Source organism: Ascidiella aspersa, chromosome 3, assembly GCF_963924565.1.
Source record: "Ascidiella aspersa chromosome 3, kaAscAspe10.2, whole genome shotgun sequence".
In the NCBI taxonomy this organism is placed as follows: Eukaryota; Metazoa; Chordata; class Ascidiacea; order Phlebobranchia; family Ascidiidae; genus Ascidiella; species Ascidiella aspersa.
Genome location: NC_139449.1, coordinates 25,254,608 through 25,273,183, shown reverse-complemented (window position 1 = coordinate 25,273,183; position 18,576 = coordinate 25,254,608). Strand labels below are relative to the sequence as shown.

The 18,576-nt window shown below is 38.8% G+C and overlaps 3 protein-coding genes across 3 annotated transcripts; all 3 read right to left on the bottom strand.

The window, feature by feature from the left end:
• Window positions 1-5,711: 5,711 nt before the first annotated feature.
• Window positions 5,712-8,383, bottom strand: LOC146161095 (proteasome assembly chaperone 2-like). The gene is made up of 7 exons (XM_083383911.1): window positions 8,255-8,383; window positions 8,010-8,181; window positions 7,891-7,949; window positions 7,604-7,722; window positions 6,616-6,768; window positions 6,432-6,549; window positions 5,712-6,102 (listed from the first exon to the last, which is right to left on the bottom strand). The coding sequence occupies exons 1-7, from the start codon at window positions 8,315-8,317 to the stop codon at window positions 6,031-6,033; spliced, it is 756 nt and encodes a 251-aa protein (XP_083240037.1). The 5' UTR covers window positions 8,318-8,383; the 3' UTR covers window positions 5,712-6,030.
• On the bottom strand, window positions 8,347-9,029 carry LOC146161094 (piercer of microtubule wall 2 protein-like). Its single transcript, XM_083383912.1, has one exon. It carries the CDS (start codon window positions 8,986-8,988, stop codon window positions 8,617-8,619), a length of 372 nt encoding a protein of 123 aa, XP_083240038.1. The 5' UTR covers window positions 8,989-9,029; the 3' UTR covers window positions 8,347-8,616.
• A 2,691-nt stretch (window positions 9,030-11,720) lies between these two features.
• Window positions 11,721-18,205, bottom strand: LOC146161093 (tektin-3-like). The gene is made up of 8 exons (XM_083383909.1): window positions 17,512-18,205; window positions 17,346-17,429; window positions 16,168-16,238; window positions 15,003-15,146; window positions 14,496-14,615; window positions 14,183-14,285; window positions 13,708-13,862; window positions 11,721-13,199 (listed from the first exon to the last, which is right to left on the bottom strand). Exons 1-8 carry the CDS (start codon window positions 18,088-18,090, stop codon window positions 12,983-12,985), a joined length of 1,473 nt encoding a protein of 490 aa, XP_083240035.1. The 5' UTR covers window positions 18,091-18,205; the 3' UTR covers window positions 11,721-12,982.
• Window positions 18,206-18,576: the final 371 nt, after the last annotated feature.

Below are 18,576 nucleotides of genomic sequence, written 5' to 3'. Positions count from 1 at the left end.
AATGCGATTATTAGTATTGTACTACTTAAGTTAAAAATATTATCATTATCCATTGCCCCCAGTGGCGTATCCAGGGGGCGGGAGTTCTTACCTCCTTTTTGTAAGTAATATTATTGTTTTTTGCGTTTGGTCAACCGTAAACGCTGGAAGTTTTTCTCTTTCGTTATTTGTTTAGGTTGACTGATTAGCAAGTGTGTATTCGACAATTGACAACGCTAAGTCAAACCTTCTTAATTTTTTTCTCTCTGAAAAACGTCGAGTTATACGCAGTATGTTCCTCGCTGTTCGGTCTCTGCGCTAATATCCGATGTTGGTGTAACATCGACATTTGTTTAACTGAAGCAGATTTTTAAAAGAAGGTATAATGGTGACTGTCGTGCGCGTTTTAAAGTTTCCATTTTTAAGTAATGATGGTTAACGCAAAATTATGCTTTTTAAGCATACTCTAAGACAGTGGTTTTCAACCTGGGTTGTTTGCCTTTTCTCCGGGGGTCGCGAAGACGACAATAAAATACCAATCACTATTACGATAATGCCAATTAATTAACATGAAAAATATCTGTAATGATATGAGTGAATGTTGTTGACAGTAAATGTTCAAACAGTTGAATAAAAGTCACCTGTTCAAACAGGATGCAGCCAGGAAGCAATTTGCGAAATCTTTAACAGTGTAGGCTTACTATTTAGTTCCCGGTATCAATCACAGGAATAGTACACACTTTTAATAAAGAACTTGTACACACCAGTCCTCGAAATTTGTCACAACTAAGCGAATACTTTAACCTGTAATTCAATTTGCAATTACTTATTGCGCTATGTTTTTTCTTGGATTAAATAAAGACAGAAATCACAAACTAAACAGGTGTTTACCGTACTGCAAATTAACTATTAACAGTGTTATTACATCACAATAACGATTATTATCAAGATAAATATTTGGGTATTATGTCACAAGTAAAGCCAGATCTAAGGTGTCCTCTGGCAACAACAGCGCTGCGCCACGCATAGACAAGCTTGTCGTCAAGCTGCAACACCAGCCATATCACTAATATGTTGGTGATGAATTTAATAAATTTAACAGAGTAGTATTATAATTTATGTTAATTTAATTATGTGTTTTGTGATATTGCGCATATATAAGTGTATTACATAGGTCCGAATCAAATTTTTTGGAAGGGGGTCGTTAGTTACATTGGGTTGTTTAAATGCGTCACTGTATGAAAAAGGTTGAAAACCACTGCTCTAAGACCACGTGCTAAGTGTGCAATGGACACAACTTATTCCCCCTCAACCACAGCTTGTAATTTAGCTGACTTGGCAAACAGCTTGGCGCAGATGTTGCGCTTATCGTGGCATAATAACACCCGAAAAAAAAACGATCTTCGTTTAGTATTGCAGGTGGTAAAAAACGTGCTTGTAATTTAGCGCTCGTTCCGTTCATGGAACTTGAAAACTGTGCTGCTGATAGTCGAATTATGTGCGATTCTACCACAATTAATCACACATATTTCACGGTCTTGTTTTTTTTTTTTTGCTTAAAGTTAACGATTGCACACCGTGATTTCGCAGCTGGCGCCTGGCAGGATTGTCGACGACGCACGTGGTCGCTTTTGTTGGACGTATTTGGCTGTTTTTGTTAAGTTTTTTTTATCACGTCTTGCAATCACCATTCTATGACGTCATACTGTTACTGTTTTATGACGTCATTATTGATTAACGTCAGACGAAAAATAGGGGAATACCCTAAGTTGAAAATTCAGGACCCCCCTTTTTGATTTTCTAGTTACGCCCCTGGTTGCCCCCCCTGGAAAATTTTCTGCGGGCGCCCCTAGTTAGGAACTACAAATACATCCCAGTTGGCCGCGAAAGAGTTAAGTTAAAATTGGTTTGGAGTGCAGGGCCCATAGGCGTAGCCAGGGGGGGTCTAAGGGGCCATGACCCCCCCAAAAAAAATTTATAAATATTTTACTCTTAATACTTTGTTTTTTTAGCATTTGTGAGCTGTACCACAACAGTCGATCACAGGCATGCCACACTTTCAATTGTCATGCACTGTTACGTCACAAACGATGTAGTTAATATTACATTTGCTATACATTAATGTAGTTTTACTACTTAAAAGTGTTTTTGCTGTTTGAATGGTTTTCTTGGAAATGGAGTATTGCGTTAACACTCAGTCAGTTGCTGCTCGAAACGGTTTGCTAACATTGTTATTGTGTTCGTTACGGCGGTAAATATAATGACAAAAGCTAAACAAAGAGTTCAAACTTTTTGGCCCCCCCCAAAAAAAATTTTCGGCTGGCTACGCCACTGGCAGGGCCTCAATCATAAACGCTAATTTTGCTATGGGATTTGTTAATGTAGGCCAGGGATGTCCAACCTGCGGCCCCGCCTGAAATTTTTGTGCGAAAGAAAGTAGTAATAACTCTAAAGGCCAATACTAAGCCAATACCCGTTATAACTCTAAAGGCCAATACTTAATCTTGAAACTTAATAGGTTCTGCGTCCCATTAAATTATTTAAAGTGTCAATGCGGCCCACTATAATAAAATGTTGGACATTCCTGAGTAGGCTGTCTGTTGTCGATTGACATATACTTTGTGGGGTGCGCTGAATTTGTTTTTTAATATGCCGCACGACTGATAGTGAAGAATTTTATCCATTTATTTTACTGGGTTTCAGATTAGAAAAACAATGTATTCCATCACATCAGAACGATGGATTAATATTCTCTCCCAAAAGTGCATTCACAGAAAATACGAGCTTCCCAACCGATTCATTCTTGTGTGACCTTCCGAGCACCCCAACTCCAAATAACGATCAAAATTTACTGATGTACATTAATCTAACGTTATTGGAGGCAGATGCACTTGAACTTTAAAACAAAGGTATATTTCTGCTAGTGTTCAACGTCATATCTATCTTGCATTTCATCAGTTTCTGGCAAGCTTCTGATGTGCTATCCCCTCCTGCCTTCCGCGTTTTCACGTAAAAATTTAACTTTTATGAAATGTAATAAGCGAGGAAACGGGGTGCTGTGGACGCATAATCGCAAACAAAGGAAAATAAACTCCCGTAGTGACGCAATAAAGATAAGATAACAGACTTGTCTCGAATGAATTGCGTTAGGCCAGTGCTCCGCAACCTTTTTTCACCTACGGCACACCAACAGAGCTAAAAAAAATTTGGCGGCACACCTACGAAATATATGAAGATCAACAATACACAGAAAGGCAAACATACTAGGCAACCCATAGATCAGTGTTTCTCAACCTTTTTCACCCTACGGCGCACTCGTAAACCTTTCAAAACGCGACGGCGCACCTGACGAGCGAGTCGACTGCTAACTTTGTTTGGATATTTTGTTTTTTGCTGGCAGTTGTTATTACATCAGGCTCCTAATTTTATTATCTATAAAGAAGCCTGCGGAGTCGGTTGAATATAACCCGACTCCAACTCTCGAGTTTGACTCGGACCAAATGTGCAATTTCGTCAAATTCTGAGTACGGCTGCCACTCTACAGCCTTTATTTCACCCATTTACGTGACTAAATTAAGGTGGATTTTCAGCAAACCCCTCATAGGGGTGTCATATATCTCATCCACCCACAAACCATTACTGGAAAATATCCACGATATGCTATTCCGCCTTTTCAATTTGCAGTTGGCGGCATTATCGGTTTTAAAATTGTTACTGCGCACGTCGGACTCGGGACTCAGGCAGTCCGACTTTAGCAAAACAAAACGACTACGGTACGTAGAGTCCCAAATCTGACTCCGACTCCACAGCCCTGCTTTAAAATACGATGAGCTTAATAAGACAGGTCTAAATAAAAAGAAAAAAAAAATTAAAATAGGCCTTTTATGTTGTAAATTATAAAAACACACGGTATGTTAGTTAGAGTTCGATAGAAACACAGAATAAGGCCCGAAAGCAACCACATCTAACTCGGAATAGATCCAATTTAACGGAATAAGACCTAAATGGACAAAATAACGCCCAAAACAGTAAAAGCAGGGTGTGGCCTGGGACGGTTAAGGGACATCTTCTTGACCGTTTTGGTGTCGACCTTTGGGTGCCCTAGTTTAAAATGCCGTTAGGGCCCCGCTGTTTTGGCACTGCATTGGTTGCCTCTGTTTGGGGTTAGGCGCGAGTAATGGGTAGAATAAGAATTTGGTTTATGGTTCAAATTATTAGGGGAGTTAGTGTTGAAGTTATGGGTGGAGTTTGGGGTTAAGTAAAAGGTTTTAAAGGCCTTATTCTTGCAATTTAGGCCTTATTCGGACGAATTTAAGTATCATTTTGATTTAAACGTTATTACGAGTATTAGGTATTAGTCCTATTTCGGTCTTATTCAGAACTGTTTTTTATACCGAAGTTGATGTTGTTTTAATTGCGGTCTTATGGCGAAAGCCCCGCTAGATACATGATGCATGCTATGCAACAAAATGCAATTAGCTAATGATTACGAAGTTTCGTTGAAAAAATAGGGGCTTTTGGATATTAAGAGACACCTTCATACGGGATAACGGTCTCTAAAAACAAATAGTATTCGCGCGAATCGCCGAAAATTTGCTACTATGTGTAAATAAGGTAATATAAGGTTAGGAAAGCCGCCGTGGCCGCATCCAGTTTTAGTTGAGATCATGCTAAGAAATAATGGCTGAGATTTTTCTGCAAGCAAAATTTCTTCATCAAAAGAGCCATGTGGCGTCACAAAAAGAGCCATATATGGCTCGCGAGCCATAGGTTCCCGACCCCTGTCCTAAATATCTTAAGAAGGCCAATAAGGGACTCCAGCCATAAAACGAAAGTAAAACAACACTACCTCGAGGTAAAACACAGTTCGCAATAAGACCAAAATAATATATAATTGTCGTAAAAACGTCTAAATCGGTAAGTCCCGTGGGAATAAGACCTAAATAGCTGGAATAAGGCCTAAACAATATTTTACCTGACCTAAAACCCCACCCCTAATTCCATTACTAACTTCACCTATCTCCAACCATACCTTAATTTCTAACCCAACCCATAACCCACCAAAAACACCAAACAGAAGCAAACAAGCCAATGCATATTCAAACTAAAGGAGTCGAAGCGTCAAAACCCAATCATCCGATGCCAGACCGATGGCCCCCGGCCGTCTAATACACTCTCAATACAGTTCAAGCGTTATTTTGTCCATTTAGGCCGTATTCCCATGAACTTGGGACTTATTCGACTGATTATAATTATTGAAGAGTGTCCTTAAAAACGCAAGTAACAGACCTCCAGGAACGTCGCGGCACACCGGTTGCGGAGCACTGCGTTAGGCAACCAAACGGGAGAATTTTCGAGACGTTTTTTGACGGCAGGGTTCAAAGTATTACCGATTTAACTCAGTGGGGTCAACCAAAAGTCCACCAAAAACAAGTCTGGACTTATCCCTAGTTGTGGTTATGCACTTTAAAAAACGATCTCGCTTTTTAATTTTAGTTACAAAGCATTGTCAATTATCTCAGTGATGTGTAGTCGACAAAAACAGAATTGCTATAGCCTACCCACTTGATATCTTGTGGGCGCAAGACAAGGCATTTACAATGAAGAATAGTGAAAAACCACTACTATAGGAATACCTTTAAAATGGTTTGGGACGGTGCAATAAAATGCAGCACTGGGTTCAAAAACTAAACCACACGATTAAATAATGGTTTATATTTGTTGCTCTAAATAAATCGCTAACAAATAAAAGTTGGCATTTTTCGTTCTTGTTATCAGTAAAACACTTCCAGGTAGATATTGAAGTTGAATTAAATGGCAAGCATACAGTTTGAGTAGCGTCTTGACAAAAAAGCGAAATTGTACGAAAACTGTACAGTTGTAAAATAATATGGGTAAATGGCGTTAATTTAGAACGGCAGTTTGGATGAATTTAAAACGATGGAAAGCAGCATTATTTGAGCGGAGGACGATTCTTCCCATGACAATTGCAATTTTTCTCGAAACAGCTCAGTTTTGACATCGAACTTTTCACTTTTAAATATTAACTATTCAAAAGATTTCCTGTGGCGGGTTGTTGCCAAACAGATGCGACCAAGACATGGGCGGTTTCCAATTGTCATCCTGTTAAAACAATTGGTAAACTTTACAATATGGATGGTCGCAGACTCATACCAGTGAAAACCGATTATCACGTTTTTTGAGTATCTATCAACATACTGCTATATGCGAATTCACAGGCGTAAAATGAAAAAAAGTGTACCGTGAAGCCACGACTTGTTTCCTGGATATATATATATATAGCGCCTAATTTCAACATCACATTTCACAACAACCTAATATGCTCAATTACAGTTACTTCTTCATATTATGTAGTATTTACAAACGATTTTAGAAACGTGCTCTTTTGCTTGTAATGTTTGTTGAAATAATAATAGATGAAAAGTAATCACCTTTGGAAAGAATTGCTTCCACTTATTAAGTTGTTTTAAAAGTTCCATCGCTTCAGGAATATTATCACCTTCAGAGCAGAAAAGTAAAAGGACAGCAGAAGGGACTTTCTTCTCACAGCTGAAAACCAATAAAATATTTGTTGGTTTTGGTCAATGTTTTATATAAAAATCTGGCTTAACATACCAAGCTTGATAAAGTTGCTTTGTAAAGCCAGATCCTGGCAGAAATAAAGACCTGTCTCCAAATCCCACACTACGCTCTTCTAACGCTTTCCACTCCATATTGTCAAGCTCTTCATCAATTAGACTTGGTGTTTTTAAACAACGGAATGGCAGTCTGAAATTAAATAACATGTTTCCTGAATGTTGATGTACTTAAGTGAGGGTAAAGGCCTTAAGTCTAAACTCAAAAATACTATAATGCATATCTTTGTTTCTTACGTGGCTAAGTGTGCTATACTAAATATCTGACACCCTATCATTGTGGCACAACCAAGAAGTACATATATATACACTTCAGATTTGAATTAGATATTGTGAGCTGATCAGAATATGTTTGGAATAACATAAACTATAGTGTATTACATGATGCCTAAGGCGATAATCCTTTTTTGACTTGGCAAACTAAATGCACTTTAGAGGAACTAATGTAAAGAATGCGTTACCGTGTTTGTATATCTTTGTTGCTTTAATTAGTTTTCAGATTATCCCAGGGCAAGGGGTCATTAAGTGTTTTAATGAAGGACCGAATAACTGTAGGGCATAACGACCGTGGGCGGAATAACTTTTAGATTTGACGATTGCAGGTCAGATATAAAAATTTTCTAAAAACTTTATTTTTATTTTAAGTTTATTCATAATTAATTAGCCCAAACTGTAGTGAACTTTATGTAATCACTGTTCAGTTGAGAATTTTATACAAATTTAGTTGCATCTGACAGCATTTCAACTGTATTTCATCTTCATTATAAAGGCAATACTCCTGACCCCTAAACACTAATGCAGTGTTTAATCCAACAATGCTTGGTTTAAATCAATGCATTTTTCATATGTCAAAACCTTTAGTTTTAAGGCCAAAAATAATAATATTATAACATATAAAATAACATGCCCACATAATTTATATAGCTTTTCTGTATTTCTGTATGTAATAATACTCCGGACTGACTCACCCTATTAGCTGAGCATCTGTTCTTTCAAAAGCATGACAGCTGGACAAAACAACAAGTTCCTTAAAGTTGGAATCTTTAAACCAGTTGATAGTTGCAGCACAAAATGATTGTTTCTTTCCCTGATAAAATGTTACCAATTGTCATAAAAAGAATCTTATATTTAGCATTTAGGTGCATGACTGATGAGATAAAAACAACCGCCCTACGCTTATTTTAAACAATATTTAAACAATAGACACAGAATACTGATTTTCTAAAACAAGATTGATTTTTATAACCTGGCATACCTTTAAAAGGGGAGAACGGAGTTGTATCACAGTGATTTTTAAATCAGAATCGTGGTACACTGCAAAATACATTTAATAAAATAATAAAACACAACCAGAAGCCAAAACAAATTCTTTACCTTCACTATTGAGAGTTAACAAATTTTGGTCTTCAATCTTGGTTGCAAATGGGTTGTGTCCAGCAACGGGAAGAAAATATTCAGTGCAGAAATAGCCCACTTTTTTTAAGTTTAATGTATAGATTAATACATCACAAGCCAATTGACCGACATTCCCAACTGAGATTGCTGGCTAAACACACACAATACAGATTCTAACTCTTTTTTTAAAAAAACATAGAAACACATGTGACACTAAAACTTACCATCACCAAAACATTCCCAGTAAAGGAATCAGCCGAGATATCTTTTGTGCAGCTTACAAACATGTTAAATAACTTTGTTGAAACTTTCTAATTTAAAGCAAAAACTAGGATAACATTCAAACACTTTATATATATATAACATGTTTAACACTTTTATAAAAATACTTCCAAACCGTTTATGGAAAATCAAAAGAATTAAAACCCAAGTTAAGTAATCATTAGAAAAATATTGTAAAAACATGCAAATAACTTTATACAGATGAAAGGTATATATTTAAGATTAACACAAAACACTACAGTGAACATACTATGGAATGATATCAAAGGCACAGTAATAATGTAGAGATGCCCATATGTGAGTTTTACATTTGTGGATGGTCATAAACTTTACTAGTGTCCATGGAGGTGTTCAACGAATGGTTTCTGTACATTCCACATGTACCAAGGTGCTGGGAAAAGCGCTGTGACTTGCCATGAAAAGTAGAGGGTGCTGTTTCTGGGGTTGCAGGAAGTTCACCATAGCTGCTTGATGATGTTTGGTAAAGCGGGTGATTGGACTCGTAGAACTGGTCCCGGGGCATCTCAACCTTTGCTACTTCCACCTTGGCCAGGCATGAAAACACAGGATTTCCGCTGTTTGGGCATGTGACAGTTTTTCCTTTTGCAAGAGCTCCTTGTGCTGTAACGGGAAAGGCCATATCTGCAGCGGGATTAGTTTCAGCACTGGTTGCCATTTTATTTAAAATCAGATATTATTGTGTTAACAAAAATACAACTCAACACTGAAAATTTGTAAAGAAATATTTAAAACTTTTCATAAAATATTATCTAAAGGTATTCTTGTTTTGCCATTGCGGAAAAACATTTCAAGGTATTTTGATGACATCATTATTTAAAGCTATTTATTTAATATTAAAAATTCAAAGGCAGCATAAAATCAACAGAACCAAAAAATTTTGGTCAAAACAGATTTTTTTTATTATAAATGACAGATATCTTGGTTTACTAATAATATAGCCTGAAATTTGACTTCTAGTAATATGTTGGTAAACTAATATAACAGTAAATGTAGTAAACTAATTGTATAGATTAGAGTTTAGACCAGGGGTCGGCAACCTACGGCCCGCCGATGTAATTCATCCGGCCCGCCACCTCTTAGATTATTAGAAACGAGTCTATTTCACATACTTTTTGACTATTTTAACTACGTAAGAGCGAAAAATTTTCCCACTTCGCGCGGATAACCATTCTGCGTCCGGTTTGTTTACGTTTTGATGCTGTCTTTTGAACAAGATTAGCTCTTTATTACCGTTGCGCCGTGCAAAGGTGCCAAGTGCGTCACGGAAAATGTACTTATTCTAAAATATTGGACATATATTTTATAACATTTTATTTATTTTTCATTTTCGGCAATGTAATAAAAACTTGAAGAAATTTAAAAGAAATGCCCGTATACAAAAAAACAATCGTGCTGGCTTTCGCTCGCCAGGTGTACTTGGACTTAAAAAGGTTAACAAACACTGATCTATAGATTACCTTTGAATGTTATCGCGTTCCATCAAAGCAGTTTTATTACACTTTTCATTCGTTGCATGGATGACAACGTGTGAACTCTAATTTTAAAACAAACAAACACTTTTTTTCGCTTTGCGTCAACACTTTACTGCCTCCTTAAATGTAATTAAACACGTTTTTAAGTGCAAAAACGATCCGAGACCCGCCTGATTCACAGTTGTTCTAACAAGTTAATAACACAATTATTAGTTAACATTTTGTGCGGCCGGCAAAGACCTTTCCGAGTTTGATTTTGGCGCGACTAGAAAAAGGTTGCTGACCCTTGGTTTAGATCAAAAGCTAGACTATTTTAGGATCATTTTGCTTTTAGAAAAAAATCACATAATCAATTCTTATGGCTTTGTTCTTCAAGTCATTTTTCATTTCAAGTTTATGGCAGTCAATTTTCTATTGTTACGTCATAAGCGCAAACAACGTTATTCATACTTGACAAATAAAGTTGTAATGAAACAAATAACTTAAAACGCAAATTTAGTTACTTGTGTAGTGTGTATATGCTTATGGCGTAAATCCGTAAATTCTTGCCAAATATTAGAACAATCTAACAAGAAATAGGCGCAATTTGCCAAATAGTATATGCTTGTAATCTGATTTTTATGAAGGGTTGCTCACATTTTCGCGACAAGAAAGTTAGAAAGCACTGGTCTAAAAAGTGATATCTGTCGATTTATATTTAAACAAAACCCAATGCTTGGTTCTAAAAAATGTGTGCTGAGTCAGAATAGTCTTTGCTGACTGCTGTTGCTGGTGGATACAAATTATCCTAAAGTGCAGAATCGTGATATTTTTTTAAATAGGGAAAAATAACATTTACAAAACATGATCGTTTTGCTTCTTTGGACAGGCCAAACCTTTACTTTTTGCCACAAAAATTACCACCACACAGCAGCAGTGTAACCAGAAAAAAAAATTGTGACATGCTCCTTTTTTATTAGCATCACAAATTAGCTGTAGATATCTTTTTTAGGAATTATTTATTGATCGGTGCTTTAAATCGAGTCTAAGAAAAAAATATTTCATAAAAGTATATAGCAGCGGTGTTTTAGCAATAATATTAGTGATAGACGATCAGTATTTATTTTTACGCAGAAAATAACACAATAGAAAAAGACGCACGCGAAGCACTTATCAAGAAGCAACAGGGTGGGATATTTAAAGGCCAGTCACGTAACTTTATTAGTTGCGAGTTTTCTAGAATTTAAAACGCAGATATATTCTGCGTGTTTTAACGACGTGATTATAAAAAACAAACATGGAGCGTCGTGGTTGGTTTTTGCAAAAGTCTTCTAGACTTTAGAGGAAAAAAAGAAAGCTGCGCAACTTGTGATTTCTCGATTTTGTTTTTCATACTTACTATGGTATAAAACGAACCGCATGCATAACTACAAGAAATCAACATCAGGTCTTAAGAGGAGATAGGAATCTAAAGTTTTACTTAGATGTAAGAAGTCACATTTTTTACCGAATCGTCGGCTATAATGCATTTCACGTGTCTTTTATTTAAAATAGTTCGGTGCATTCATAAATTGACGTCAAGTTATACATGAGGATTTTAATTATGTTTCTATTGAACCCTTAAACTAGTCCAAGTTTCTCTTATAAAGGGGTCAATGGACTCCAGTTTCAGAAAACCCTGTTCTAATAATTTGATGTATCGATATCAATAAATTATAACATTTGGTTGTTGTTGTTTGAAATTTTTTAAGTGAGCGTGTTTTTTAACCTGTTATTTTTCCCTGGATCATTTTAAGGCCTAGAAAAGTACAAATCGTATAGTTGACCAGGACACAAAATTGTTTTTTATTTAAATTAATCTAAAATTTAATTTTTTTTCATGGATGTCACTTGAGGCAAGAGCACTCAGAAAATAAACAAGATATTCAGGTGATTTGGTGATTTCAGTGTATTCGCCACAACACGCAAGCAAAGTGAAACAGAAATTGAAAGCTATGTACAGGCGCGAAAGGGGCGGGGAAAGCATCTACTAGTTAGGCAGTCGGACTCTATCAAGTCACAGGCTGTTTAAAGGAACAGAAAGATCAGCGCATTAATGGCTGCAACTTTTAGGTGAGACAGAACAAAACGCCAGGAAAAGAAAATATGGCCATATGCTTGGAGCGAAAAGCGGTTAATATTTCTCCAAAATTGTTTTTTTGTTTGATTTTTTGCAAAAGAACACAGTAAACACGAATTCATCTAGCTACTCACTACTCAGTAAGTGCAATGCGATGCTTAATGTGTCGATGAAAATATGGCTAACGATAACGCAAAAACGCTATGTACAATACAGGCGATATAGAATGCAATGTGGTATATATATATATACAAGCAAAAAATGTCTAAGAAGAATATTTGTTATGGCTTTATCATTTTCTATTAATTCATTGGAAAAAACTTTAAATGTTTTTAATAGGCTGTTGTTGGCGCTTTTAATAAAATTTTCAAAAGTTTAAATGCAGTTTCATTATCACAAATTTAGACAGCGTAAAACAAAATTACCATAGCCTACCAAAAAAATAACAAAATCACGCAACGTCTCACTACTACTTTAAAAATTAATCTCTTGGACGCAATCTGTGATTAGAAAACAAAAAAAAAATAAAGTAAACGGGACGAAAACACCAGAAAGAAAATTGGGAAACAACGTGAACGAACAGAGGATATGGCGCAGTTTTACATTATTCATATGGAAAAATAAGTTTTATTCCGTTTTTTGAAAAAACAAAACGCTTACATCGCCGTAAAATGAAACTGTCACAATCAGGAATCGCCATAAAAGGTACACAACGAATATTATAAAAAAACGGACAAGCAGAGTACGTTTGTATTAACTCAAACAAAAAAGTAGCTCGCCAATTTAAAAAATAACAAAACAAAAACAACAAATTCTCTGTCAGTTAATCGCAAAGGCATGTAATTTTTCCAAATGAATTCAGCAAATCTGATACTCATTTACGAAGTAAAGGATTTCCAGATGCAACGACTTTTACCAGAAAACTTTATTCAAACCAGTCTTAAAAACTATCGAATTCGAACACCCGTTGACAACAAGAAAAAAACAAATAGCTTAATGCGGTTTCGCTCCGCAAGACAAATTTCTAAATAACTTTCCTTACTCCGTAAATCAGCGGCGCCTGTCGACGATCCAGTAACTTAAACGTATCCAACGAGCCTTGGTGTGCTGGGGAAGGTCTTGCGCATTCCCATGCATTTCTCCTGGTCAATGAACAAGCTGTTAGCCTTGACCGACAAGTCATGCTCCAGTGATGCCTTAGTGTGCACGAGCCCCTGTAGTGTGTCCTCAGCCTCTCGCAGACGCGTCTTGAGCTGGTTGATCGTGTTATCGATCGTGTAGACCTCGTCCACCAACCTGTGAAGGAGAAACACTTGCGTTTAACGCAGAAACACTTGTGTTAACACTTCCTTATGTTGTGCTCTGTTTCTACACTTGTTTCTTTTCTAATTCTTTGCTATTTTTGGTTCGGTTGATGTACTATTTGTAATCAAAGGATTGCTCTTATAAAGGAAAGTTCTAGAAAACTATTTGTGTGTAAAAACAGCTGGGAGTGTGCTTTTTTTAATTATAGCCTATTGTTCAGTTCGATTTTTATTTGTTTTGCAGATTTCAGATTATGAGATAACTGTTTGTAATTGAAGGTGTTTTAGTAATTATAAGATAAAACTTATATTTGCCATGGGCGCCACCTTAGTGAAGCAAAACCTGTTGCGATTTTGGTTCACACATCCAGCAGACGTTCGAATAAAAAAATAATACTCTATGTCTTCTCTTTAAAACGTTGTCTGTCATCAATTTTTATGCTTTTGTGATTTTTTTAGGATATTGTCTCAGTCTATCCCATTAAAAAAGCAACACAGACCTAAGCTGCGACGGGTCGCGACACAACTCTACGTTTGGCCGTCTTGTCCTTTCGTCCAGTCTGCTTTGCGCGACGCGCATGGGCGAGTCCTTCTCCGCGATTGCCCTGCGAATGTGGCTGATCGTCTGCTCGGTGGAGAAGATTTCTTGCAGAGTCTGAAATTTATGTTACGCTTGATTTATTAAAGCACAAATTACTGAAGTATGTTAAATAAGTATGTTAAAAATAACTGAAGTATGTTAAACAAGCTTGATCCACGTTTGCAGCGTAAGGTTGATTGATTTTATTGCTTTAGTCAGATCAGCAAAAGTGGAATATGCATTTTGCCGAATTATTATAAGTAAAAACACCTCTAGTACCAAACATTGTGGTACTAAAGTGGTGGATTAATCTACTCTAATTGTCCAGTCACGCTACTGCAATATGCGACAAGTCAAACCCAAGTACCAGCATTCGGAAATAAGTGTCCACATACCTTGGCCAAATGCATTTGCAGCTTGTTTTTGGCGTCCACAGATTCAGCGACCCTGTTCGTGAACGACACGTTCACGTTGTTGAACTGTGACCACATTTCGTTGCTGGAAATCAAAAAAAAATATAAATCCCTACGACCTATATTATTCAGAACACAAAGACATAAATTTGCAAACTTTATAAAGTAGCCTATATAGCCTCTATGAATAGTTTTAAATCGCTTTGTTATCCTGCATATAAGTAGCGAAATCCTCTCTTTAGAAATGTAAAACAAAATTCCTTTGAGTTATAATATCCAAAGGCAAATGCCGCACCTAGTAATGTTGAGCAAGTTTTCGATGTCATCTCTGAGTTTCGCCGATGCGGCTCGCTCGCTCTGAGACCGCAGCAAGTTGTCGTCAGAGAACTTTGCCCAGGTCTCTGGCACGGATACCCTTCGTGAAGCAAGCAATCCATAGTTTGTAATAATGCTATTTAAGTTTTGTTTTGCGACCAACATGGAGTTTTCACCTCTGGAAGGTTTAATTGATAATTTATAATAATACTATTTAAGTTTTGTTTTGCGACCCAACATTGAGTTTTCACCCCTAGAAGGTTTATTTCCTCAGAAATCATTACATTGAAAAGACGAGGATAACTATACTGCACTTGCTATAACCTGGAACCTTTGGCGTCGGATTGGACAGTTGTTTTTTTCTCACAAACTATATCGCGCATCATTTTTCGAACAAAATGCCAAGTATCAGAAATGCCAAATCGACGTAAATATGAAAATTTAAAATACACAGCGAAATGCTCAATTGTTCTTCTGCCGCACTTACGTGGCATCGACGTTCTGCACACCCCGGTGGAACGAGATGCCGTCGGAAGAGTTGCGTAGTCCGTGGCATCTTCCGTCGATCCGCAAAGCGTTGAACTTGTCGCTGTGATCACGCTCCAACTCGTGCTGCGCCGCGCGATTGTTTCTATATGGCAAATGTATTTGTAGCGGTATGACAGTCAAACGACAGTAATTAGAGGCTTAAGTAATGGCATAGTTTCGTTGACATTGTTGTATTAGCTTTTAATGCCAGTTTAGAATAAATATTTTATACCGTATAATAAATTACGGATAACATTTAGTTACGGCAACAAGTTTAAAAAGTAGCATGTGTAAGAGTCCAACTATACCGTCCCGTGGATCCCATATGATGGTTATGTTAGATTTCTAAAACGTTTGGTTGAAAACAACTTTTTTGTGACTCACAATCGGGTGCTTACACTATACTTTTGTGATGATAGTCATATTTTAATAATTTTTTGTCGAATGCGATGTTAACAACTTCATATACATCTCCATCAGTCGCGGTGTGTTTTGACAAAGTAACATTGCGCCGCTCCGACACCGTAATCGTCCTTGCGCCGAGCCATTAACAACCGACGCGCCATTCACGGGGACGTGTTGACAATTCATAGAAGACAGGGCGCGGGTGAAATATGGGTTGGTGGCAAAGCGCGCTCGAACAAAGGCGCGCGATATGCCGAGGTCGTGTCGCGAATGGGAAGGCCACCCGTTTAAATGCCAGCACCGACAATGGACCGCTTCTCGGGTGTGCCTTTGTCGAGCCCCTTGCTTTAACAGATGCGCGCCGGCAAACATAGGCGGTCGTCCCGCGCCCATTGTTATCGACGATCTAGGTTTACCGAACCGGGCCTAGCAGGAAGGTCCTGTCACTTAGGACCGGTGCCGTGAAGGAGCACGGGCCTCCTAGCGCCATGACAACCGCCTGGTGGCGCACAAGCGCACAGAGGAGCTCTTATTTCGCCCGCTCCCGATACTAAGGTCATTTGTAGTGGCGCCCCGCCAACCCTGCCGCTTCGACATTCGACAACACGCTCCGTTGCCCGAAATAATAACAACTTGTCGGTCGAATTCGAAATGTTAGTAATTCTCAAGCCCCGTCAATATCGGTTGCACCGTTTCACTAATGAAAACCAGGAACTTACGACAGTTGCTGGGCAGCCTTTTCGATGTGACGACGCATCCTCTCTTGGCAGGATTTAATAACGTCCACTTCCTGGAAAAAAAGCAAATCCAATTTTCAACAAATGTTCAAACATCACTATGAATAACTTTCCTATTTCAATATGTGTCTGACTTATAATGTGAAACGAAATTGGTTTCAGAGTAAAATCATAGGGTGCGTTACTGTTGGACCGTGTACTTATTCACGACCACAGTAGCCACATTTGTTAATATCGTTACATTGCCGTTGTTACTGAAAAATTCACACCAATATTCACTCGGTCGTCTGAAAGGTCAATAACAAAAGGAAAAGTTAAAAAAAAGACTAACGTTGGGAACTATACAGAGCACGATTCTATTCTTAACAAAATTGTGCGTTCTCCGAATAGTTTTGGACGACCTGTCAGTGTATAACTTATATACGCAGTATTCGTTTGTAAAACACGATTATTCTACCTAAATCCGCCGTAGGCAACAACAGCTCAAATAAAAATCAAATTACAATTTAAAGCGTATTTAAACAAATTATCGCAGGCCGATCAACCGTTGTCGGGACAACGGAAAGGCAAATTTATCTTTGGGCATTTGATCTACGTAAATCCTGTTAACAAGGGCTCGTTTGTTAAGAAGAGAGTGGTTTTCTGCCCGCGATCCCCTTTCTTTGCAACAGCGCGGGAGGACAGCTCAAGGGCTTTCGACTTTCGCTGGTTCTAAGCGTGGGTCTGCGGCTAACAAGCGGCCGTGTGCTTGTTTTCGCCGACAGGGCTTAGCGTGTACGGCTTAACCAGCCGTAAATAAGTGCTTTGTCGAGGGGCAATGAACTTCGCCGCGTCCAGACCCGCCGCGCTCGTCGCATCGCTGTCTCGACACAAAGCTGCTGTTGGCGACATTTTTAAGTTTGGAAGGCGAAGGAAAACTGAATGACATATATTGGGACTAGTTATTTGCTCACTGGTAAATATACGAAATGCATTTCGGCTGAACCATGAGTTATATTACAAACTATTTCCTGCGTGGCCCATTTAGTGGCTCCAGAATAAACGGCGTCTGTAATAAGTTACTTTTTACAATTTTTGTTGCGGTTTGCAGGTTACCTATGCGATTGCACACCCCAATATTCGGTTTAATAACGCTTTACAGAGCAAAGTAAATCGCTTACGCGTATCAGGCTCCTCTCGACGTCATCGTGCACCAAATCGATTCCCTGCCGGCGTTCCCGGTGGTAAAGACACTCCTGGGCGACCTACGCAAATAATGAGGACATCGTAAGAGTCTGGCTGTGATTTTAACACAAGCATAATATATGCTAAATCGCTGGCGCCAACCTGCAGCGGGCCTTCGGTTTCGGCGTGCGCGCGTTCCAGTCGCTTCTTCACGTCGATGAGCGCGTTGGTTTCGGCGATCTGGTTCTCGATCTCGTGCTGGATCTCCGACTTCCAGAAGGTGATGTCACTCACGCGCTCGCCCAGGTTGCGATTGCTCTCCTGCTGGGTGCGGAAAGTCAGCTGGTCCTTGTCCTGGACGAGGCGCGCTGTGTCGGCCCGCAGGCGCTCGGCGCTGTTCCGCCACGACTCCGAGGTCTTGTAGTTGGTCACGTTGGACTTGAACCAGTCGTCGGGGGTGTAGCGGGTGAAGAGCGCCGTGCGGTTGCTGGCGGACAGAGGCGGGATCTTTTCCAGCGACGAGCCGTAGCTCCTGTTCAGCTTGCCGAGGCTGGGGTTGACCTGTGCCACCTTGTAGTAGGTGCCCGGGCGCCAGGGCAGGCTGAGCGAGTGGGTGAGGGCGTGCGGCGGTGCGTGGCTTCTGTAGCTGGCCGTCATCGTGCTGATCGAGGGCAGGAAGTTGTGGCCCACCGACTTGGGGCGGGTGTAGGTGGCAGTGAGTGTCGAGCCGGCCATTTCCATGTTTGCCTTCGTTTCAAGTGGATCACCTAGATATGCGTGCTCACTGGGCGGGTAGAAAAACAGGGAGAAGTGTTAACGCAAGTGCAGCGCTTTCGTGGCAACTAAAATACACCGAAACAAAATACGAAACCCAAAAGTTGATTTGTTTTAACCTTTCTGGTCTGCCCGCTGCAACTTAAAAAGCTATTGGTTTTTGTCTTTCTTTTGTTTGACATTCTTACTCTCTGAAAGGGACTTTTTAATGTGTTTTGTTTGGTAACAAAGAAACAATGACAACGCGTTCAATGACGCGCGACATTTAATAATTTATGAATTTCTCTGTTCAATATCCTCTTCACATCGCTACGTCACACAGGAGCGCTCTTTAAACAATTCTGCGCTTAATTGTCGTCTTAAAGGCTGTAAACTGCCGCTCTCTTTGCACGGACTGGCGAATTTAGCTCAATTTACCCAACAATATTTCCTTGGCGACAGTTATCTAAATAT